We start from the raw sequence: 23847 nt of genomic DNA on the forward strand, positions 1-23847 counted from the left end.
TCCAGTCCAGCTCTCTGCTGTGGCCCAGGAGTGCAATGGAGGATGGCCCAGGTCCTTGGGCCCTGCACCTGCATGGGAGACCAGGAGAAGCACCTGGCTCCTGGCTTCAGATCAGTGCAGTGCGCCAGCCACAGCAGCCATTGGGGGGTGAACCAACGGCAAAGGAAGACCTTTCTCTGTGTCTCTCTCTCTCTCACTGTCCACTCTGCCTGTCAAAATAAGTAAATAAATAAATAAATAAATAAAAATAAAAATAAAAAGAGAGAGGGGGCGAGACCATGAAGCTCCATGAAGCTCCCACGTTATTGCAGGGGCCAGCACTGTGGCAGAGCAGGTAAAGCCGCCACCTTGAGCCGTGACACTGGCAGCCCATGTGGCACTGGCCCAAGTCTGGCTGCTCCCTGCTAATGTGCCGGGGAGGGCAGTGGAGGGAGACAGCCGACTACTTAGGCCTCCGCACCCACATGGGAGATCCGGATGGAGTGCCAGGCTCCTGGCTTTGGCCTGACCCAACCCTGGCCATTGTGGTCATTTCGGGAGTAAACTATCGATGGAAGACTTCTCTCTCTCTCTCTCTCTCTCTCTGCCTTTCAAATAAATAAATAGAATCTTTAAAAAAAATCACAAACAGCACCCACGGAGTCTCCAGCTGGCCTCAGGGGCCACTGCTACACTGCTGTGCCGTGCCGGAGCAGACAGCGGCACAGAGGCCAAGGTGCCACAGGACGCCTGCGTCCCACAGCGGAGCCTGGGCTCCCGTCCCCGCTCCGCTGCTGAGCCCTGCTGACACACACCCTGGGAGGCAGCAAGCGATCGCTCAAGTGCCTGGGTCCTGCCGCCCACGTAGGAAGTGCAGAGGAGTTCTGGGCTCCTGGCCCAGCCCTGGCTGTGGCCCATGGATGGAAGGCATCTGTCTGTCTCGCTCTGCCTTTCAAATGAACACAAATAAATGAATTGAAAGTTTTTAAAAGTAACACCCATTCTCCCCAGAAAACAACAATTGTGACTGTATTTTCTTTACCTCTGTCCCCTCCCTCCCTCCCTCCTCTCTCTCTCCCACTTGTAACCGAGCTGTAGACATCATAGCATTTCCCTAAGTAGTTCAGTTTATCCCACGAACAAGGACAATGCCCCACATAACCACGCAGCCATCACCAAAGATGGAGAAGTGCGTAACGTCATCTGGCATGTAGTCCCCACTCAGAAACCCCAAGTACAGCACCAAGGCCTTGGTCTCGTTTGTACACAGGCTCCAGGACCGGCATTGTGGAGTAGCAGCTTAAGTCTCCACCTGCATCCCCTACGGCCACTGGTTCGGAAACAGCTGCTCCACTCCGATCCCGCTCCCTGCTAACGGCCTGGGGAAGTAGTGGAAGACGGCCCTAGTTCTTGGCCTCTGCACCCACATGGAGACCTGGAAGAAGCTCCTGGCTCCTGGCTTCTGCCTGACCCAGCTCCGGTCATTGCAGCCACCTGGGGAGTGAACCAGCAGTGGGAGATCTCCGTCTTTCCCTCTCTCTCTGTAGCTCTGCCTTCAAATAAATAAAAAATAAAGCTTTTTTTAAAAAAAAGCAGCAGGCTCCAGTGTAAACTCTCAGCTGCTGTGCGGTACCCCCCTTGGTCCCTTGATTCTTCACTGTGTCCCACGAGGACTTTCGAGGACTTGCCGACGTCACCCCACCTGCTTCCTGTCATCGGAGAGGCAGGTCTGCGGGCTTCCTCCATCTGAGCTCTTCACCGTGGCACAAATGTTCTGGGTGCCTCCTCTCCCCCGAGCCAGGGTCCTGGGTCCCACTGAGTAGGCACTGAGCCGGACCGCAGCCCGCAGCCACTCCTGTCCTGGCCCCTTCACTGCTGACGTCACCCGGAGGCCACACTGTAACCCCGTCCCCACCCATCAGCGATTCCTCCAACAAAGGCATTTCTCCTTTTTCTCTTTTCTTCCTGTTCAGCACTTTGCCCTGATTGCTGCTGCTCTAATTGTGCCGAATCAGCCAACGGGAGCCCCGGGAAGGGAATAATTGTAAGAGAAAGTGGCTGTGTCTGGGAATGGGAGATGAGAACAGGGTCAGAGGACAAGGTGGGAAGGGGAGGGCTGGAGGCGCAGGTCGGGGTGCAGAGGGCTCGTCAGCGTCACCCCCCACTCCCCGACACAACAGCTCAGGACAGCCCCAGACCTGCTGGGAAGAGCAGGCGCAGCCCCTAGGCTGTAGCTGGGGCCTGGGCAGGGGGCCCGGGACTTGCATCACCTCGGTCAGCAGCCCCCGCAGGTTCACCTCCCCTGTGCTGGCAGAAACGGGCCTCACTTACTGCCCCCTGGTGTCCTGCAGCTGAGGATGGGCGGTGGAGGGGGGAGCCTGGGTCCAGGGCAGGTGCAGGGGTGGCAAGGCGACCTTGGGGGACTCCGCCTCTCTGCTGGAAACGCAGCCGCTGGCCTGCGTCAGATGTCCCGGGGACCCCATGGAAGTACGAGGTCTCCACCCTGCCTGGACACCCTCTGGGAGGGTCCGAAACTGCCAGAGCCGGCTGACTTCATCAGAGCCCTGGCTGGGATGTGGGTGTGCCCTTCCGGGTGTGCCCAGGTGTGGCCCCATCTGCCCGGAGTTGGGGAGGGGACGGGGCAGCCCCACAGGACATGGACAGGGACACAGACGTCAGACCCGCAGGTGTCAACTGGGCCCTGGGCAAGAGTGGCCTCAGACCCCCCCCCAGGCCTGCTGGAAGGGCTGCCTTGCATGGGTCCGGAGCGCCCCCTCGTGGTTGTTGGCCACCGTCTGCAGAACACAAGGCAGAGAATGACCTGCAGAGACCTGGGTCGCTGGCCGAGGAGGAAGTGGGCCCAGGAAGCTGCTGCTTTGTCTTTGCCTCCCTTTCCCAGGAAGCGTTGTGTGGTCTGTTTCTTTTAGGTCCTAATGCACCAACAAAGCCTGAATCCCAGGAGACCTGAGCTGTTCGCATCTCCCTGGAAGAGAAGCCGGATCTGCCAGTGGGCACACACGGGGAAGCAGCGCCAGGGGTGGCTGGAAGGCAGAGACCCCAGGAAAGCAGCTGGGCTGGGGTATGGGGTGGGGGAGTCCCTGCTGGAGCCCGGAGGAGGGAGCAGCTCCTGGAGGGGCTGCAGCGACACAGCCACCCCAGGTGACCTCCCAGAGCTGGACAGAGCCAGTGTCCTCTTCTCAGTCCCCGGCCAGGGCTCCCCGGATGGAGCACCCCCACCCCAGGGCCAAGGCTGCCGTCCTCCATGCACAGTTACACGAGCGGGGGCGCTGAGGATGCAGATGGAGGCCCCCAGCACAGAGCCCCTTTCGGACAAGGAGAAACGGAAAACCACAGCTGGTCCTTGCAGCCGGTGGGCTAGGGCTGCCTTGCGTGTTGGCCTTTTTTAATTTGCAAGGCAGAGAGTCAGAGAGAGAGAGAGCAACCTTCTGGTTCACTCCCCAGATGCTCACAACACCTAGACCGGGGCCAGGCCATGGCCAGGAGCAGGGAACTCCCTCCAGGGCTCCCGGGTGGACGGCAGGGACCCACGCACTTGAGCCAGCACCTGCTGCCTCCCAGGGTGCACACTGGCAGGAAGCGGAAAAGCCAGGATTGCAGCCCGTCCCTCCACTTGGTCTCCCCAGAGGCAATTTAACCGCTGTGCCCCGTGCCTGGCATCCCTGCTTACGATGGTCCCAGATGCAAGGCTCAAAACCAGCATCAGTGGCTGGTGGCAAACACCCTCAACTCGCCGAGGCCAGGGGCAGGGAGCCCCAACAGAAACGCTTCCCACAGGGCTGAGGTCCTACAAGGCGAGCACTCGCCGTGCGTTCAGGAAGTGACTCCTCCACAGGGACCTCCTGTCCGGCGACATGGCCTGTGCCACCCTGGGCGCCGGAACCCACATAGAAACGCTCCCAGCATCCTGATCCGCCATGACCCTCCCTCATCCCCCAAACAGGGCTCAGAGAAGAAATGCATCCAAGGTACCATTTATTTCTCAGCCCCAGGGTCCTGAGGCTTCATCAGAACCCCAGCAGGAGAAGAGAGAGTGAGGGCCCGGCGCCCCCAGCCCCGGCCGCCCTCTGCCAGGCCCCATCTCCCCTGGACAGCTTCACTGAGACCCCCACGGTGGAACCTCCCCCCACCTCCCTGAGGCAGGTGGGCTCAGCTCCGGGGCCACCACCAGGTGAGTGTGTGCATCCACCCACGACGGTGAGCAGAGCGTCTGCGAGCCCCGCCGGTGTGAGCTCCTTCCTGTGTCTGGGGGCGAGGCAGCCGAGAGGTGGCAGCCCAGGAGGGCGCAGGTGCACCTGGCCCAGGTGTCTCGGCTCCTGGCCATGGTTCTGGGGTAGGACGCCGACTTCCAGGATTTCCGGGCTCAGCAGCAATGCGGCATCCATGGTGATGGCGGCGGCTCGCTCTGCACACGGTCCAGGCCAGGGACCCCCGAGGCTGGGCGGGGACATCCTCCCACGGCCCTCCTGGGTGGCCGCCCTAGTGGCTGCAGCATTTGGCCGGCCTGGTGGATCCCTGGTTGAGAACCATGGCGGCACGGCTCCGCTGGGCCTGGCCCTGCCTGGCGCCTTCTCTCTGCAATAGTTCTCGGGCTGTGAGAGACAGAAGCAGGGTGGGGAGAAGGGGAGGGGAGCCCCCAGCCCCACTCAGCCCTGCAGGCCAGGCAGCCCTCAGATGTCCCTCCCGACATGTGCCCACGGCCACAAACCCCAGTCTCCTTGTCTCCCTGCTGCAGCCAGGCTAGGGGGCCCGGTGTGAGGGCAGCCAGGTAGACATTAGCCTGTGTGTGCAAGGGGCGCCGAAGAAAATGGGAACTTTTAAAGGCCACTTCCAGAAAGCCCCTGCCCAGTAACTGCCCAGTAGAGGAACGAGTGGAGGAGAAACCGGGGCATGCCCACGCACGTACACAGCCACCCCGGTCTGAATGCCTCCCCCGGACGCCCGCCTGGGCTGCCAGGCGCACTCTCTCCACTCGACTTCACTTCCTCGCTTCCCGCTGCACTGCCTCGCGTCCGAACTCTTGCTTGGGAAAGACAAGCTCCACGCAGCAGCCATGTGCGCTAACACCGGCACACAGGGAGGGAAGCAGGCGAGGCCGGCGGGGGTGAGCCCTGCCCCCTGCCCCCCTGCCCCTGCCCCCTGCCCGGCGGGGGTGAGCCCCTGCCCCCCTGCCCAGCGGGGGTGAGCCCTGCCCCCTGCCCCCCTGCCCCTGCCCCCCGCCCCCCTGCCCCCTGCCCCCCTGCCCCCCGCCCCCCTGCCCAGCAGGGGTGAGCCCTGCCCCCTGCCCCCCGCCCCCCTGCCCCCTGCCCCCCTGCCCTCCGACCCCCTGCCCAGCAGGGGTGAGCCCTGCCCTCCTGCCCCCTGCCCCCTGCCCCCCTGCCCGGCGGGGGTGAGCCCCTGCCCTCCTGCCCCCTGCCCCCTGCCCGGCGGGGGTGAGCCCCTGCCCCCCTGCACAGCGGGGGTGAGCCCTGCCCCCCGCCCCCCTGCCCCCTGCCCCCTGCCCGGCGGGGGTGAGCCCCCGCCCCCTGCCCCCCTGCCCCCTGCCCCCCCACCCCCCTGCCCCCTGCCCGGCGGGGGTGAGCTCCTGCCCCCCTGCCCAGCGGGGGTGAGCCCTGCCCCCTGCCCCCCTGCCCCCTACCCCCTGCCCCCTGCCCAGCGGGGGGTGAACTCCTGCCCCCTGCCCCCCTGCCCCCTGCCCCCCCACCCCCCTGCCCCCTGCCCGGCGGGGGTGAGCTCCTGCCCCCCTGCCCAGCGGGGGTGAGCCCTGCCCCCTGCCCCCCTGCCCCCTGCCCCCTGCCCCCTGCCCAGCGGGGGTGAACTCCTGCCCCCTGCCCAGCGGGGGTGAGCCCTGTCCCCCTGCCCCCTGCCCAGCGGGGGTGAACTCCTGCCCCCCTGCCCCCTGCCCCCCTGCCCAGCAGGGGTGAGCCCTGCCCCCCTGCCCAGCGGGGGTGAGCCCCTGCCCCTCTGCCCGGCAGGGGTGAGCCCTGTCCCCCTGCCCCCTGCCCGGCGGGGGTGAGCCCCTGCCCCCCTGCCCAGCGGGGGTGAGCCCCTGCCCCCCTGCCCAGTGGGGGTGAGCCCCTGCCCCCTGCCCGGCGGGGGTGAGCTCCTGCCCCCCTGCCCAGCGGGGGTGAGCCCCTGCCCCCCGCCCCCCTGCCCCCTGCCCCCCCTGCCCGGCGGGGGCCCACGCTCACCCACGGCGCTGAAGATCTCCGACACCTGGTGGTTGAGCTTGGCTGAGGCCTCCAGGAACAGCAGCCGTCTGCTCTCCGCGAACTCCTTCCCTTCCTGCGGAAACAGCCCGAACACGTGATGAGGGGCCCCCACGACACCGGGAGGGGGACCCAGGAGCGGCGATGGCCCCTGGCTGCCCCCACTGCCTCACCAGCTCTCGGCATCGCAAGGCGTGGTCCTGGCCCCACAGGAGGGGCCAGGCCAGGACCAGGGAGGGGCAGGTGGATTCTGCATGGAGCCGGCAGGGAAGTTCCTCCCCCTGCCACAGGGTCTGGCTGGGGGGAGAACCCACGAAGCAGGAGAAGGGAGGGGGAGAGGCCCTGCTGGGAGCCCACCCAGGCCCTTGCTGTGAGGAGCCAGACAGGAAATCAGGCTGTGCCCGGGAGTAGGGGTGCAGGCGCAGGACTGGGGGGTCACGGGGGAACGAGCGCCCCTCTCAGCCTCCACCTCTCCCGAGGCCGAGAAGCTCCTGGCGGCCACGGAGGGTCCAGCCCAGCTCCCGTCTGTCCTGCCCACATAGACCTAGGAGCCCAGGGCCCAGCCAGCCCTGCCCGCTGTGTCCACACCAGCCTGGGCCCTGCCCTTGTCAGCCGTGCCCACACAGGCCTTCCTTCTCCCTGACGCCGCTTACCCCAAGGCAGCTCTCAAGAGGCCAGTCCGCCAGCCCCACCCCTCCCAGCCGCCACGTGTGCCTCAGTCCGTCCCTCTCCCTCTCTCTCTCTTTCACTCTGCCTTTCAAGTAAGCAAATAAATCTCTCCTCTCTCTGATGCTCTGCCTTCCAAATCAATACATCTTTTCCCAAAAAGTGAGTTCATTCTCCCACAGAAGGGACCCAGAACCCTGTGGGCGAATGGCTGACTCCGGCTGGGGCAGGGAACAGGTGCGGAGCAGCCCACGGAACCGCAGGGCAGGCGGACGGGCTCGGGAGCCCGGGGGGGACCCCCAGGGGGGCAGGTCATGCGTGGGGGACACTGAAACAACCTGGACGGGGCCCAGGCTGATGGCCACGGGAGCCTGAGCTCCTGACTCTGATTGGCCCCTGCTTCCTGAGACGCTGTCATTGGGGAAGCGGGAGGAGGGCGCAGGCGAGCGTGCTGTCCCCCACGCTCTGCACCCCCACTCCCAGGCCTGGCCCGGCCCAGTCAGCGCTCAGAGGAGCAAGAGGCAGGGTGGTGGCCAGGGAAGCCCCCAGGATACTCAGTGGCCCAAGCCCCAGGGTGGCCACCCCGACGGGGTCTAACCCACAGTCTGTCCCAGCAAACACCAGCCCGGCTGGCCCAGGACAGGCAGCAGGTGCCGCCAAAGCCCCCTCCATGGCCAAGCTGGGCCCGCAGCCTCCCAGGGTCTCCTCACCCACGCAGCCCTCTCCACCATCCCAGACTGCCTGTGAGAGCTCTCCCCAGATCACCCATCCATTCCTGACCCCCACACTCAGTGCCAGCTGCAGGGGTCTCTGCCCCACCTACATCCTCAGCATGACCCCTCCCCTCTGCTGCAGGCTCAGGCAGAGCCCCCCTGCTGCCCAGCACCCAGGGCACCTGCTTGGCCTCCATGCACCATCGTCCTGGAATCGGTGCAAAACCCAGCCCCACATCCCTTGGCACATGTATGTATCCACACACCCCATCTATTGCACACGCACACCCCCTACACACACTTACACACCTAGACACACACGCCTGCAGCACGCAGAGGTGTGCACACACACATGCGTCACCCAGATAAACACCGAGACACACACCTCCCCAGGCGCATGTGCACACACGTGCCCTACACACACACACGCATACATAGACCTCTACACAGATCCATGTGCACAGACTGACACACACGCCTCCTGTGCACACATACACATAGAGACAGGCACTTACCTCCCGCACACACACAGGCCAACCCGCCTCCCAGAGGCCACCAGAGATCCTTGCTGCCCGCTCAGGGTCCCACAGCCCCTCCAGGGTGGTCCCCCTGCAGCAGGAGGCTGCGGGGTGATTCTGCAGATCCACGGCCACCTGACTTTCCAGCCCTCGCTCACTCAGCTCCCAGCAAAGTCCGGATGAGTTCACGCGACTGTTGTTCAACAAGCGAGTGAAGCCAAAGAAAAAGAGCTGACAGCCGCACAAGTCCACGTGGAGTGGACGGGAAGGAAGGGCCGTGGTCTCCTTGTAAACCAGGTGACCAGGTGGCCGGGACAGGGCCCTTGGGGGCTGGCGGTGAGGGACCCCGCTCCCTGTGCAGCACGCACGCCCCAGCCTGCAGCCAGCTCTCAGGAGGGTCCTGGGGCGGGGGGGGGGGGCTCACGGCCTCCCCATACGTGAGCGTCACCTCTCTGAGTCTGAGTTCCCCAGGAAGAACCAGAAATCTTTGGCAAAAAGGGAAATTAAAGTGGAAAGTATTGTGTGTCTGCATGTGCACATGTATGTGATGCCAAGTGTGGGCCACATGTGAGTGTGGGTGGATCTGCCTTCAGGAATGTGTGTGTAAGAATGTGTGTGTGTCATGTGTATGTGTGCACACGCGTGTGTGACTGTGCAGTGTGGTCCACACATGAGTGTGGGTGGACCTGCGATCAGAAATATGTGTGTGTAAGAGTGTGTGTGTCATGTGTGTGTGTGCACACGTGTGTGTGACTGTGCAGTGTGGTCCACACATGAGTGTGGGTGGATCTGCATTCAGGAATGTGTGTGTAAGAGTGTGTGTGTGTGTCATGTGTATGTGTGCACACGTGTGTGTGACTGTGCAGTGTGGTCCACACATGGAGTGTGGGTGGATCCATATTCAGGAATGTGTGTGTAAGAGTGTGTGTGTCATGTGTATGTGTGCACATGCGTGTGTGACTGTGCAGTGTGGTCCACACATGAGTGTGGGTGGATCTGCGTTCAGGAATGTGTGTGTGTAAGAGTGTGTGTCATGTGTATGTGTGCACACATGTGTGTGACTGTGCAGTGTGGTCCACACATGAGTGTGGGTGGATCTGCGTTCAGGAATGTGTGTGTAAGAGTGTGTGTGTCATGTGTATGTGTGCACACACGTGTGTGACTGCAGTGTGGTCCACACATGAGTGTGGGTGGACCTGTGATCAGAAATATGTGTGTAAGAGTGTGTGTGTCATGTGTATGTGTGCACACGTGTGTGTGACTGTGCAGTGTGGTCCACACATGAGTGTGGGTGGATCTGCGTTCAGGAATGTGTGTGTGTAAGAGTGTGTGTCATGTGTATGTGTGCACACGTGTGTGTGACTGTGCAGTGTGGTCCACACATGAGTGTGGGTGGATCCATATTCAGGAATGTGTGTGTAAGAGTGTGTGTGTGTGTCATGTGTATGTGTGCACACGTGTGTGTGACTGTGCAGTGTGGTCCACACATGAGTGTGGGAGGATTCATATTCAGGAATGTGTGTAAGAGTATGTGTGTCATGTGTATGTGTGCACACGTGTGTGTGACTGCAGTGTGGTCCACACATGAGTGTGGGTGGATCTGCATTCAGGAGTGTGTGTGTGTGTGTGTGTGTGGCAGCCGGTGTGTAAGTGCATGCATGCGTACATGTGAGAGCACACAGTGTGGGGGTGAGTGCACACTCGTGAGGGTGGGCAGGGCGCCGGGGTACCTGGAAGGCCACCTCCCGCTGCTGGCTGAGGTCCGTCTTGTTGCCCACCAGCATCACCACCACCTCTCCCAGGTGCAACTCCTTCTCCAGGTCCTCCAGCCACTGCTGGGCCTTGTGGAAGGAGTCCTGAGACAGACAGACAGCTGGGCGTCAGGGGAACCTAGCGGTGCTCTTCCGTGGCCACTCCCAGAAGGAACCAGCCGGTGACACTGTGGCTGGCCCTGAACAGCCCACAGCCTGTTCCCTTCTGGGTGCTTTGTGCAGCCGGGCACGCACTGGGGGCATCAGTACCCCCTGTACAGGGCCCCCAGCCGGGCATACACTGTGGGACGTCGTCACCACCCCCGGCACAGGGCCCCCAGCCGGGCATGCACTGTGGGACGTCGTCACCACCCCCAACACAGGACCCCCAGCCGGGCGTGCACTGGGTAAGTCAGTACCCCCGGCACAGGGCCCTCAGCCGGGCGTGCACTATGGGATGTCGTCACCACCCCCGGCACAGGGCCCCCAGCCGGGCATGCACTGTGGGACATCGTCACCACCCCCAACACAGGACCCCCAGCCGGGTGTGCACTGGGTAAGTCAGTACCCCCAGCACAGGGCCCCCAGCCAGGCATGCACTGCGGACCTCAGTACCCCCGGCACAGGGCCCCCAGCCGGGCGTGCACTATGGGACGTCGTCACCACCCCCGGCACAGGGCCCTAGAGACTGGGGGCATGGGGTGTTCGGGGTCACACTGAGCCGGAGACCTGCACCCTGGACATGCTCAAAAGGCCCTCTTTCACCACAGAGAGGGGAGGGACCTGACCTGAGTACCCCACAGACCTGGTCCCCTGAGGCCCTCTCTGCCCCCAGTAACAGGGGCCTGCTCCACGTTCCTGGACGCACCCCCTTCCTCGGGTGCCCACGACCACTGCCTGCCCCGAGGCTGGGCCTGGAGCCCCCAGGACCCGCTTGTAAGTGGCGAGTGTGTGTGTGTCTGTGTGTGTGTGAGCATTCTGGGGGCACCAGGGAGGAGTAGAGGAGGAGGAGGGGTTGTCAGGCGGGCTTCCAGGGGGAGGCAAGCGGCACCAACTCACGTGGTCACCGCACAGCAAAGACACAGGGGGCTGGCAGGAGCTGGGGGGGGGGGGGGCGCCCCAGGCGAAGCCTACCTTGCAGGTGATGTCGTACACCAGCAGGGCGGCGCTGGCGCCCCGGAAGTAGAGGTGGCAGACGCTGTGGTACTTCTCCTGGCCGGCCGTGTCCCATATCTCCAGCTTCACCGAGGTCACCCCCAGGTCCACCACCTTGGTGAAGAACGCGCCTGGAACAGGGGGCCAGAGAGCCTCAGCCACAGGCAGACCGTGTCGGACGGACAGACAGGCCCACGCCCTCCAGAAGCTGGGGGGCCCCACCTAGAGCAGGGCGGGGGCAGTCAAGGGCGCTGTGGCGGGAGAGATAGATTCTCCCCAAAACTCTGGACCACCGGGCCGGCGGTGAGGTCTCCAGGGACAGAGGAGCCCCACGACTCGGGGACCCCAGACCCTCGGCACCGCTGGCCTCTCGGCTGCCAGCCCCGTCCTGCAAACAGGCCCCAGGGGCCACCCCAGCACCCACCCCCCATCCGCCCTCGCCTCCCGCTGATCCCCACCCCAACTCTGCGCTGGTGGCTGTGTGCCCTCCTCTCGGGCTGGCTGTGGGGCTCCTTACTCTCTCCTAAGGGGCGTCTACCACAGCCTCCCTGGACCCTGCACGCGGCCAAACTTCCGGGCTCTCTCCGTCTCCCCAGGGAGCAGCGAGGCCTGGAGGCAGGGACTCGGTGCCCCTCACCTGTGCACCTGCTTAACCATCACACAAAGATCCACCCCCAAACCCTTCGACAACACCCTGGGCAGAGCCGTGTGGTTTTCCAAAGCTTGTTTCACAGCGTCGAGGTCTCTGCCCGTGCCGTGTGACCTGCCCGGGGTTGTCACCACAGCAGAGGGTACAGGGGCTGTGGGAGGTCCCAGTGCCCGGCCTGAGTCTGCAGAGACAAGGGGGCCCCTGCCCAGACCCCAGGGGAGGCTGCAGACCACCAGGTGACTCCGGCAGTCAGAGCTCGTGTGTGACACGGAAATGTTCACTCCAAGGACAGCGCATGGGCGTCTGGCGGCTGCCACGGACAGTGACCACAGCCAGATGGCTCCACGAAGCAGCAGCACTCTCTCCGCTCTGGAGGGCAGGGCTTGGGGTGGCTTTGAGGAAGAATCCACCCCTGGTCTCCCTCTGGCGTCCAAGTTCCCGGCAAACCTCGGCACTGCTTGGCTGGTGCTCGCCTCCCCCCAGCCTCTGCCTCCCCTCCCCTGGGTCTCCCCTCTCCTCTTCCTAAAAGACTGCTTGCCACTGCACTGAGAGACCACCCCAATCCAGGGCCGCCTCCTCTCCGTCCCCCAACTCCTCCAGCCCTGCACACCCCCTTCCTCCAAAGCACACGGGTTCTGAGGCTGGGGGCTTGACCGCTCCTTTGGGGGACACAACTCCACTCACTGTGGACGGGGCTGGAGTAGAGGGCCAGGGTGAGAGCCGAGGTCAGGGGGACTCCAGTCCGAGGACTGGAGGACAAGCTCCCAGGTCAAACAAAGTGGTGGTCCGGACACTCGGACGAACGGCCCCCAGCTCGGACGGGTGGTGGTCGAGGCTGGACAGGTTCTAAGCCACCACACGCAGCGGATGGAGGGGAAGGCTGCCCAGCTTCGGGCCTGGCCCCATCGGCTGCCAGGACTCGGCGCTCACACCGAGCTTCCTAAATCCGTCTTCTCTTTTCCCACACGGCCCAGTGCAGCACCTGTTCCCCCGGCGATGCTCAGATCCCGGAGAAGAGAGGACTACAGAGGCCGGCACCTGCGTCCCCGCCCTCTTCTTCCTCGGCTGCCCCTGGACTGGCCGCCATGACCCTCCGCCTGCCGTCCACGCCCTTTCCAGCCAAGCCTCTAGGCCTCGATGAGCTTGTATTTCAAGTTGTCACCACCAGGTGGCAGGCAGACCTCACACTCCATCTGCTGATCCTACCTTCTCACTATTCCTGTTCCACTTTGAAAAGGATCCAGTGCCCGCATCCCGTGTGGGCGCTGGTTCGAGTCCCGGCTGCTCCACTTCCAACCCAGCTCCCTGCTACTGCACCTGGGAAAGCAGAGGAAGATGGCCCAGGTCCTCGGGCCCCTGCAACCATGTGGGAGACCTGGGTAAAACTCCTGGCTCCTGATCTCGAACTGGCCCAGCCCTGGCCATTGCCACCGTCTGGGGAGTAAACCATCAGATGGAAGATCTCTCTCTGTCTCTACCTCTCTCTGCAAATGTCTTTCAAATAAATTTTTAAAATCTTTAAAGAACGAAACCCAGCAAGTGTGCATAAATGAGGGATTGGTCTCTAACTAGCACCTCATTTCCCCACTTTAAAAAGTGTCTGCACTAAATTTGAACATAACAAAGTGGTTTTACCTTTTTTTCAAAGATTTATTTTATTTATTTGAAAGGCAGAGTTACAGAGAGAGGGAGAGAGAGACAGAGAGAGAGAGAGAGAGAGAGAGGTCTTCCATCCGCTGCTTCACTCCCCAAATGGCTGCAATGGCTGGGGTTGGGCCAGGCTGGAGCCAGGAGCTTCTTCCAGGTCTCCCACGTGGGTGCAGGGGCCCAAGGAACTGGGCCACCTTCTACTGCTCTCCCAGGTGCATGAGCAGGGAGCTGGATCAGAAGTGGAGCAGCCAGGACTTGAGCCAGCGCCCACACAGGATGCCGGCACTGCAGACCACGGCTAAGCACCTTGGTTTATTATCTTCATTTCAGTCAACAGTGGAGTCTGCTCAGTTGAGCAACATCCCAGGTTGAAGGAACGGAAATGGAAACGTTCCCGGTGGCTTCAGGACATCCGCAAAGCTCTGAGCTCGGCAGGGGAGTGAGCGGTGGCAGCCGAAGGCACTGGGGTGGCGTCAGCGTCCTCTCCCACCTTCGCCTGCACACACAGCCCGCTGCTTGGGGACCCAGCTGGCTTCCCCGTGGATGTGCACACGAGCACTAGGTGCCACCATCCCACCAAGAGATGTCACTAGGAAACGCTGGCAGCTCTGGGACGCACCCGGGGTCTCCCCAGCGGGAGCTCCTTCCTGGGGCTGGTACCTCTGCCTCTCCCCATCCTAAGCCCCAACCCTGGGCACAAGGCCCTCCACCGCCGGGCTTGGCCAGGCCCACTCTGGCCTTTGCTGTCCACCGAAGTCCTCCCGAGGCCAGACCCAGCACCCTGCTGTACTTTGTAAAGGAGCTGACTCCAGCGTCCTGGTGAGGGGCTGTGGAGCTCCCCGCTGGTCCCACCACCTCTGCCTTCTCACCACCGGCTCTGAGGGTCTCAGCCTGGGAGACCCCACCCCTGTCACAGCAGGGCCCCCGTCCTGACCCTGCACCTCTGCAGCCTCCAGCTGAGGTCCAGCCTTAGCCTGTCCTCTGGATTCCCCGCCGCGGGCCCCACCGCCGCAGACCCATCCCCTTCCGCGCGTGCGCTGGGCCGGCTGGGGATCCCCGGGGATCGGTCCCCCTCTCCCTCCCACGCAAGGGTCAGCAGAGGGTCACTTACAGCCCACGGTCGGCAGGACGCTCTTGAAGTCGTTCTTCACGTAGCGAAGGGCCAGGCTGGACTTGCCCACCGAGCCGCTGCCCAGGAGAACCAGCTTGAAAACAGGCGGCGGGCGCGGGGCCTCCCCGGGCGGCGCTGTCCCTGCCTGCGCCATGCCCTGCAGAGAAGCGCGGGTCCTGAGGCCGGGGGCGTTCCTGTCGCCGGATCACCCTGGGCACCTGGAGCAGAGCACCCATCAGAGCCACTGTCAGCACCCAGACCCCCTCCACCCATCCTCAGCGGGGTGGGCAGGAGCCATTGTACCCTCCACTGCACCCCTGTGGAGGGGCGCTTGGCCAGCCCCGGGTAAAGCCTGCAGCTGCGCCCACCGCCCTGTGTCCTCGTCCCGTTGCCTCTCCCCCCTCACCCGTCTGTCATCTACCCCACAACCCGACAGGCACAGTCTCCGCGGACCTCTTGGTCATTCATGAATTAAAGTCAGAGCTTTAAAAAAACCTACCTAAAGGGGGTGAAAGGCAGTGCTTGGAGCACTCACCCCACTCAGAGCACCTGGCTGGGGTCCTGGCTCTGCTCCCGACCTAGCCTCCAGCCACTGTGCAGGCCGCAGACGAAGGCTCGAGTGCTCGGACCCCTGCCACCCACGTGGGAGACCTGGACTGGGCTCCCGGCTCCTGGCAGCCTGGCAGCCTGGCCCAGCCCCAGCTGCTGCAGGCATTCTAAGGCAGGGGCCAGGGTGTGGATCAGTGTAGGGGGAACCGCTGTCCGTCTGCCTCTCTGCCTTTCCAATAAATAGAATATATCAAACACTTAAAAAAAATCACAAGTCAGTGTTTCAAGGATCTCGAGGCCTTAGCGCCGCGCCCTGGATGAAGACGGATCTGTGACCAAACTAAGCGTGAGTGGAGTGGGCGTTTGGCCTAGGGCGCCTGGTTCAATCCCCCGTTCTGGCTCCAGACTTCAACTTCCTGCTAAGTCACCCGGGCGGCCGCAGTGCTGCCCTGAGGGATTGGGTCCCGTCACCCACCTGCAACACCTGCATTGGGATCCTGGCTCCCAGCTGCTGGCGGGCACAGACCTGAGGAGGGGGCCAGTGGGCAGGGGCTCGCTGTCTCCCTTTCCCCCTCCCCTTCCCCCTCCCCCTCTCTCTCCCTCTCCCCTCCCTCTCCCTCTCCCCTCCCTCTCCCTCTCCTCTCCCTCTCCCTCTCCCTGCCTCTCAAATAAATTAATTAATTAAGATATTTATTTTTGGCTGGCGCCGCGGCTCACTAGGCTAATCCTCCGCCTTGCGGCGCCAGCACACCGGGTTCCAGTCCCGGTCGGGGCACCGATCCTGTCCCGGTTGCCCCTCTTCCAGGCCAGCTCTCTGCTGTGGCCCGGGAAGGCAGTGGAGGATGGCCCAAGTGCTTGGGCCCTGCACCCCATGGGAGACCAGGAGAAGCACCTGGCTCCTGCCATCGGATCAGCGCGGTGCGCCGGCAGCAGCGCACCTACCGCGGCGGCCATTGGAGGGTGAACCAACGGCAAAAAGGAAGACCTTTCTCTCTGTCTCTCTCTCACTGTCCACTCTGCCTATCAAAAAGAAATAATTAAAAAAAAGATATTTATTTTTAAAAACCCAGTGTATGTAAAGCCTGCAGGTTTTCCAACACAGAAATGTCCTTACACACACAGTGGAACACAGCTCCTAGGGCCTGAGCCACCATCGCCACCCCTGCCACCCCCACTTCAACCAGCTCAGACCGGTCTTGTATCACCTGCAGCCTCCCAAGCCTCCCGCCATCAGCAAGGTTCACAGCCCCCCACAGACCCCCTCATCCTCAGCGAAGATGTGCAGCATCGTGGCAGCTGTCTGGAGTTGCTAACTGCATCTGTGTGCATGTAGAGTGTGGTGCTGTGTGGGGCGTGTTCCCGTGTGGGGCGTGTTCCCCTGTGGGGTGTGTTCCCGTGTGGAGGGTGTTCCTGTGTGGAGGGTGTTTCCGTGTGGGGCATGTTTCTATGTGGGGCATGTTCCCGTGTTGGGCGTGTTCCTGTGTGGGCGTGTTCCCGTGTGGGGCATGTTCCTGTGTGGGCGTGTTCCCGTGTGGGGCGTGTTCCTGTGTGGGCGTGTTCCCGTGTGGGGCGTGTTCCTGTGTGGAGGGTGTTCCCGTGTGGGGCGTGTTCCTGTGTGGAGGGTGTTCCCGTGTGGGGCGTGTTCCTGTGTGGAGGGTGTTCCCGTGTGGGGCGTGTTCCTGTGTGGGCGTGTTCCCGTGTGGGGCGTGTTCCTGTGTGGGCGTGTTCCCGTGTGGGGCGTGTTCCTGTGTGGGCGTGTTCCCGTGTGGGGCGTGTTCCTGTGTGGGGCGTGTTCCTGTGTGGAGGGTGTTCCTGTGTGGAGGGTGTTCCCATGTGGAGGGTGTTCCTGTGTGGGGCGTGTTCCTGTGTGGGCGTGTTCCCATGTGGGGCGTGTTCCTGTGTAGGTGTGTTCCTGTGTGGGCGTGTTCCCATGTGGGGGCTTGTTCCCATGTGGGGCGTGTTCCTGTGTGGGCGTGTTCCCGTGTGGGGCGTGTTCCTGTGTGGAGGGTGTTCCCGTGTGGGGCGTGTTCCTGTGTGGAGGGTGTTCCCGTGTGGGGCGTGTTCCTGTGTGGAGGGTGTTCCTGTGTGGGCGTGTTCCTGTGTGGAGGGTGTTCCCGTGTGGGGCGTGTTCCTGTGTGGGGCGTGTTCCTGTGTGGAGGGTGTTCCTGTGTGGAGGGTGTTCCCATGTGGAGGGTGTTCCTGTGTGGGGCGTGTTCCTGTGTGGGCGTGTTCCCATGTGGGGCGTGTTCCTGTGTAGGTGTGTTCCTGTGTGGGCGTGTTCCCATGTGGGGCGTGTTCCTGTGTGGGGCGTGTTCCTGTGTGGGCGTGTTCCCGTGTGGGGCGTGTTCCTGTGTAGGTGTGTTCCTGTGTGGAGGGTGTTCCCGTGTGGGCGTGTTCCTGTGTGGGGCGTGTTCCCGTGTGGGGCGTGTTCCTGTGTAGGTGTGTTCCTGTGTGGAGGGTGTTCCCGTGTGGGCGTGTTCCTGTGTGGGGCATGTTCCAGTGTGGGGCATGTTCCTGTGTAGGTGTGTTCCTGTGTGGGCGTGTTCCCGTGTGGGGCATGTTCCTGTGTGGAGGGTGTTCCCGTGTGGGGCGTGTTCCCGTGTGGGGCGTGTTCCCATGTGGGGCGTGTTCCTGTGTGGGCGTGTTCCCGTGTGGGGCATGTTCCCGTGTGGGCGTGTTGCTAGGTGCTGTGTCACCCAGGGGTGCAGACGGTGTCATCTGCTGTCTCTGCTCTGGTGTGTGCCACCCCTGGGAAGAGCCACACCCACCCATGGCAGGTGGGGGCAGTCCTGTGAGCAGAATCTCCCCACCCCCCAGGGCCAGGTGTGGATGGAGGCAGAGGGGAGTTTTGCAAAGGAGAGAAGCAGTGGCCCAGGTGCCCAGCCCCCGAGGCAGCCATAGCCACGGCCACGGCCAGAGACCCAAGGCAGAGTCCTTTCCTTGAGTGTCACCGTCCAGGGGGCACTGGCTTCAGGTCAGGCTGGAGAACGTGAAACTGCTTCAAGTTCAGCTCCCCGAGCTCCCTGCGACAGCCCAGGCTGAGACAGTGTGGGGGAACAGCTCCCAGCACGTAGTAGGTGCTCGGTAACCCCCGGCTCCTAGCACACAGTAGGCGCTCAGTCACCCCCGGAGGGAGGACGTGAACATGGGAAGGGTGCCCAGTGCCAGCTTTTTGTTGTTGTTTTTTTTTTTAGAATTATTTATTTGGCAGACAGAGTTACAGAGAGGCAGTGGCAGTGGCAGAGAGAGAGAGAGAGGTCTTCCATCCGCTGGTTCACTCCCCAGATGGCTGCAACAGCCAGAGCTGTGCTGATCCAAAGCCAGGAGCCAGGAGCTTCTTCAGGGTCTCCCACACAGGTGCAGGGGCCCAAGACTTGGGCCATCTTCTGCTGCTTTCCCGGGCCCTAGCAGAGAGCTGGATCCGAAGTGGAGCAGCCAGGACTCAAACGGGTCCATGTGGGATGCTGGCACTGCAGCCGGTGGCTTTACCTGCTACACCACAGCGCCTATTTTTTGAAATATTTGCCTGAACTGTGGTGGGGGATGGGAGCCCCAAATGGTGTCGCGGGGAAGGAGAGCCCAGCCTGGGCTCAGAGAGACCCCCAGCTGCACTGAGCCCGTAGCTAAAGAGCAGTCAAAAGAATCGTGTGCACTCAGACGTGAGCGGGCGAGCCTCAGGAGAGACGTGGCTCCCACCCCGGCCGGCCGGGGCCTCCTTTCCATAGCGTGGGGGTGGTGCTTGGGCAGGGCCTGCTGGAGGACCAAGAGGAGGCAAGGTTGGTGGGGGCAGGGACGGAGCTGGGTGCCCGTGGGGTCTCCAGGAAGGCGTCACGGCGTCTGGAGTGGTCACAGAGATGGAGGCAGAGGTGCCGAGTCCTCAACGTGCTGAAGCAGACCCCACGCTGCTGGGGACTTGGGAGGCACATGTGACTTGGTGACTTTACCCTCCCTGCCTCCCTGCCTCACCCGCATCAAACTGCAGAGAACGGCCCAAGGCAGAACAAGTGGCTCAGAGGGGAACCGGCTCAAACTGAGGCTCTGCCCAGTCAGCAGGTGGCCGCCCCGCCCCGCCCAGCCTGGGGCCCTGGAATGCCTGCATTCCACTGACCCACAGTGAAGGTTCTGGAGAGGCCCAGCCCCCTGGCCAGCGCTTCCCCACCAACGCAAGAACTCAGAGCACTTCCTGCCCCAGACGTCTGACCCACCGGCAGCAGATTGACCTTGATGGTCCAAGTACACAGTGAGCCCAGGGGAAGGCACTTCGCAGGGTCAGCAGGGCCCCCAGGTCGGAACTGGTCAGCGAGCCACACTGAGTCCAGGAATCCAAGGAGGCACCGGAGAGATCCCAGGAGGAGCTGTGCAGTCACAGCAGGATTTCACCAGTCAGTGGATCCCTGGGGATCTGCTCAGGCCAGTGCACGCCCCTCCTGCCCTCAAAACTGCCAGCCAGGCCCCGCACATGTCCACCCCAACCCCCACACAGCCGGCAGCCACTTGGACGGAGTCCCTGCAGGCTGGGAGCCTGTGTCTCCCCCTACCTCTTCTTCTTCTTTTTTTTTGACAGGCAGAGTGGACAGTGAGAGAGAGACAGAGAGAAAGGTCTTCCTTTGCCATTGGTTCACCCCCAATGGCCGCTGCGGCCGGCGCACCGCGCTGATCTGAAGCCATGAGCCAGGTGCTTCTCCTGGTCTCCCATGGGGTGCAGGGCCCAAGGACCTGGGCCATCCTCCACTGCACTCCCAGGCCACAGCAGAGAGCTGGACTGGAAGAGGGGCAACCGGGACAGAATCCGGCACCCCGGCCAGGACTAGAACCCGGTGTGCTGGCTACGCAAGGCGGAGGATTAGCCTATTGAGCCACAGCGCCGGCCCCTCTGCCTCTTCTTGATTGAAATGACCTCTCCTGACTCAGGTGAATTCAAACGCTCCTCTTGTTGTGACGTCTGACTCTCCCTGAGTCGTCACCGAGATGTCACTGAGAACAAGAGCCGGGACTGTGCTGGTGATGGCGACGAGATGGGTGCGTGCGCAAGGGAGCGAGCGGCTCAGCCAGAAGCAGCCACATCTGGGCAGCCGAGCCGATCCCATGCTCCCACGCCGGTCCCACCCTGGGCAGCTGCAGGGGGGAGGCGGAAGCCCTGAGCAGGCACTGGAGGGGCCTCGCCCTGCACGCAGAGCTCAGACGGCCGAGAGGTGGAGCTGGCCGGCACCTGCACGGAGAAGAAAGGTGGGCTCATTCCCTGAGCCCTGCCTGGGCTGCAGAGAGCTTCCTAGTGCCGCTGGGCAGGACCCCCAGGCCAGGGGTTTGAACACCTCGTGGGCAGCTCTGCAAGTCAGACGTGGAACTCAAAGCCCAGGCAGTGGCCTCCAGGCCCGCCAGGATTTCCTGGGGACTAGCAGTGCCCCGGCCACTTGCCCAGCCGGCAGGACATGCTTTTCGGCGCAATGAGCTTCAGTGGGGAGCCACTCGCGCCTTCGATGACCAGAGCCTCGTTGAAGAATGGAGTTTCCAACCTCTCCACAGTTAAAGCTGTGTCTTCATGGACAGGCTGGGGAGAACACATCCTATTGATTTGCACTGCGATTTTACCTAGAACGTCCGCACACGCCTGCAGCAGAGCGAGATCAGTGTCCAAAGACTCCCCTTCAAGCTTGCTCTGCCACTGTTCCCGTGGATCGATAAAGCTCTTTTTAATTCAGGAAAGTGTTGGGCCCGAAGCAGCCCCGAGTTACCCTGGAAGCACAGAATACAAACCACCGCGCTGGCACTAAGATGTCGGGTGCCAGGACCTTATACCTTCAGTCTTTAAAAACTCTCTGTGTTTAAAAACCTCATTTTAGGGGCTGGCATTGTGGCACAGCAGGTTAAGCCACCACCTGCAGCACCGGCATCCCATATAGGCACGGTTCAATTCCCGGCTGCTCCACTTCCGATCCAGCTCCCTGCTAATGAGCCTGGGGAAGCAGTGGAAATGACCCAAGTGCTTGGGCCCCTGCACTCGTATGGGAGACTCAGATGAAGCTTCTGGTTCCTGGCTGTGGTTTGGCCCAGCCCTGGCCACTTGTAGCCATTTGGGGAGTGACCAGTGGATAGAAGATTCTCTCTCCTCTCTCTCTGTCTTCCCCTCTCCCTCCCTCTCTCTCTCTCTGCCTTTCAAATAAAATAAATAAACCTTTTAAACATAATTTTACTATGAATAATACATCTTATTGTCAATATAATAAAAGAAATTCCTCTAATTCTGTACCCTGATATAACCATGAATATAACCATGACTGATATTTTTGCCTAATTTTTTCTCTCTTATTTTTTTACTATGAATCTTCAAAAAATCACGAGCCATAGTTTCACATAAAGCTGTATGTCTTCTCTCAAACACCCACACAACTTGACAAACCCAGCGGCTGTCACGCTCCAAAACCACTATATCCACGCCCACGCCCACGCCACGCCCACGTCTGCCCCAATGTTGATCCACGGCCACACGCCACGCCCACAACTGCTCCAATGTTGATCCACGGCCACACACCCTGCCCACGACTGCCCCAATGTTGATCCACGGCCACACACCACGCCACGTCTGCTCCAATGTTGATCCACGGCCACACACCACGCCCACGCCACGCCCACGACTGCTCCAATGTTGATCCACGGCCACACGCCACGCCCACGCCACGCCCACGACTGCCCCAATGTTGATCCACGCCCACGCCACGCCCACAACTGCTCCAATGTTGATCCACGGCCACACGCCCCACCCACGACTGCCCCAATGTTGATCCACGGCCACACACCACGCCCACGACTGCCCCAATGTTGATCCACGGCCACACACCACGCCACGTCTGCTCCAATGTTGATCCACGGCCACACGCCACGCCCACGACTGCCCCAATGTTGATCCACGGCCACACACCACGCCCACGACTGCCCCAATGTTGATCCACGGCCACACACCACGCCACGTCTGCTCCAATGTTGATCCACAGCCACACACCCCGCCCACAACTGCTCCAATGTTGATCCACGGCCACACACCACGCCCACGCCACGCCCACAACTACCCCAATGTTGATCCACGGCCACACGCCACGCCCACGCCACGCCCACGACTGCCCCAATGTTGATCCACGGCCACACACCCCGCCCACGACTGCTCCAATGTTGATCCACGGCCACACGCCACGCCCACACCCCGCCCACGACTGCCTCAATGTTGATCCACGCCCACGCCACGCCCACAACTGCCCCAATGTTGATCCAATTCCCTGTTCCTGGGTTGTTTCACTTGGTTTCAACTTTTTTCTCTGTGATAAACAAAACCACAGTAAACACTTCTGCACATAATTTTTCCGTGGCTCTGTGTGGTAAGCCTTGGACCATGACAAGTTAGAATCGTCTGTTCAGGGGGACCCTGGCTTCTGGGGGTGCTAATGGGGAGAGGGGAAGGGAGGTCTGAGGGTGTCCCTTCTAACCCTGACCGGGGCTGCTCCAGTCCTCCACGATCACCTCTCTTCCATCCAAAGAAAACAGAAAGCAAGAAGAGCAAACCCAACCACATCTTCCCCTGGGGGGAGGTGCGCTGCCACGAGGGGCGGGGCGGAGTGGGGCGTCCACTCCCACCCCCGGGAGGACCCCAGGACACCTGCAGAGTCCTGGCTTTCCGGAGCAGTGTGGCAGGAGTACAGAAAACAACACGACGAGACGCAGATTCTGAAAGGACGTGTCGCAAGACGGCGAGACCAGCCTGCCAGACAGCACCGGCCACCTTAGCCAGGCATTCGAGTGTGTCTGAAGTGGTGTCCATGGCGGGTACCTCACCCCACAGCGGTTTGTGCTCAAGGCCTGTGGCTGAAACTTCCCCAGAGGAAAATTCAGGTGGAAACCTGTGTCTGGGAGCTGGCCCAGAGAGCAGCCATGGACCCAAACGGGGCCCTGTCCCACCCTGAGCCACACCAGCAGGTGCACACGCACGGGCCCTCTGCAGGGCGCACAGGGGTTTAAGCAGTGACTCACCTGCTCTCCGGGCTGGTCACTGCCAGGGAGTGGGACAGCGGCTCATCAGCAGGTCCTGCAGGGCCCCTGCCTGTCCTCTCCCGGACTGGGGAGTGGAGGCGGGGGTGCGTCCCTCCACGGCCGGCGGCTGGGCGGTGGCCAAGAGAAGGCTCCGCTCCAGTGGACAATGGAGAGCAAACCAGAGCAGCGGCCTGGGGCAGAGACGGCTCCAACTGCCCCAAAGTCAGGCCTCTTCCCTTCCTGGAAGGCCCTGAGGCAAAGTTCACTGCGGTCATGTGGTCCCCTGGGTGCCAGGCCGGAAGTCACAACTCCTGCGGGCTCTGGCTGTCAGTTTCCCCCTCCAAAGCCAGTTTGCCGGCTTTGCTGGGGGCTCCACCAGCTGGGCAGGATCTGTGGTGGCCTTGGAAAGTGTCGGCCAGTCCAGTGAGTTCATTCTTTCACTGATAGCCGGGCACTGCCACCCGCCAGGCATCGCACGATGGGCAGGTCCGGGGGTCAGAGCCAGGCCTTGACATACCCGTGGCAGGGGCGTGGCCTCCCTGCAGTGGGCGGGGCCAGGCAGAAGAGAGGGAAGGGCCCCTCCTCCTGGTCCTCCCGAATTCCTCACCAGCCTCCAGTCCCAGAATTCCCAGACTTGCTGAATCCTCTCTTCCCCACAGCCCTGGGTGGTGGGGTTTGGCCCGTGGCAGAGAGAGGAGGTTGATGAAGGAGGAACCAGCACACAGAACGCTGGGTCTCAGCGGGTTCTCATGACGCCGGGGAGCAGGCTCGGTGGTCCCCATGTCCTCTGTGCTGTGGGGTGTGGGGTCCGATGCCAGAGGGGCACCTGTCCCAGGCTCCTCTGGGGCTCTTCCCATCACCTC

General features: G+C 62.3%; 1 protein-coding gene across 4 annotated transcripts; it reads right to left on the bottom strand.

The window, feature by feature from the left end:
• Positions 1–3955: 3955 nt before the first annotated feature.
• On the bottom strand, positions 3956–23242 carry RAB17 (RAB17, member RAS oncogene family). Of its 4 annotated transcripts, XM_062202609.1 has the most exons (7): positions 22985–23241; positions 18622–18721; positions 14420–14637; positions 10989–11140; positions 9834–9959; positions 6189–6282; positions 3956–4589 (listed from the first exon to the last, which is right to left on the bottom strand). In XM_062202609.1, the coding sequence occupies exons 3-7, from the start codon at positions 14571–14573 to the stop codon at positions 4477–4479; spliced, it is 639 nt and encodes a 212-aa protein (XP_062058593.1). In that variant the 5' UTR covers positions 14574–14637; positions 18622–18721; positions 22985–23241; the 3' UTR covers positions 3956–4476. The 4 variants fall into 4 exon arrangements, with proteins under 4 accessions (XP_062058593.1, XP_062058602.1, XP_062058583.1 ...); XM_062202618.1 differs by lacking the exon at positions 18622–18721 and having other exon boundaries at positions 14420–14576; positions 22985–23242; XM_062202599.1 differs by lacking the exon at positions 18622–18721.
• Positions 23243–23847: the final 605 nt, after the last annotated feature.

The sequence above is a fragment of the Lepus europaeus genome, chromosome 1 (assembly GCF_033115175.1).
Source record: "Lepus europaeus isolate LE1 chromosome 1, mLepTim1.pri, whole genome shotgun sequence".
Lineage (NCBI taxonomy): Eukaryota > Metazoa > Chordata > Mammalia > Lagomorpha > Leporidae > Lepus > Lepus europaeus.

Coding starts and splice junctions, on each gene's coding strand:
- RAB17 (XM_062202618.1), bottom strand. CDS start 14,573: ATGGCGCAGGCAGGGACAGCGCCGCCCGGGGAGGCCCCGCGCCCGCCG. Junction 11,141..14,419: donor CGTCCTGCCGACCGTGGGCT/GTAAGTGACCCT, acceptor CCCCTGTTCCAG/GCGCGTTCTTCACCAAGGTG. Junction 4,590..6,188: donor GGAGATCTTCAGCGCCGTGG/GTGAGCGTGGGC, acceptor TGTCTCTCACAG/CCCGAGAACTATTGCAGAGA.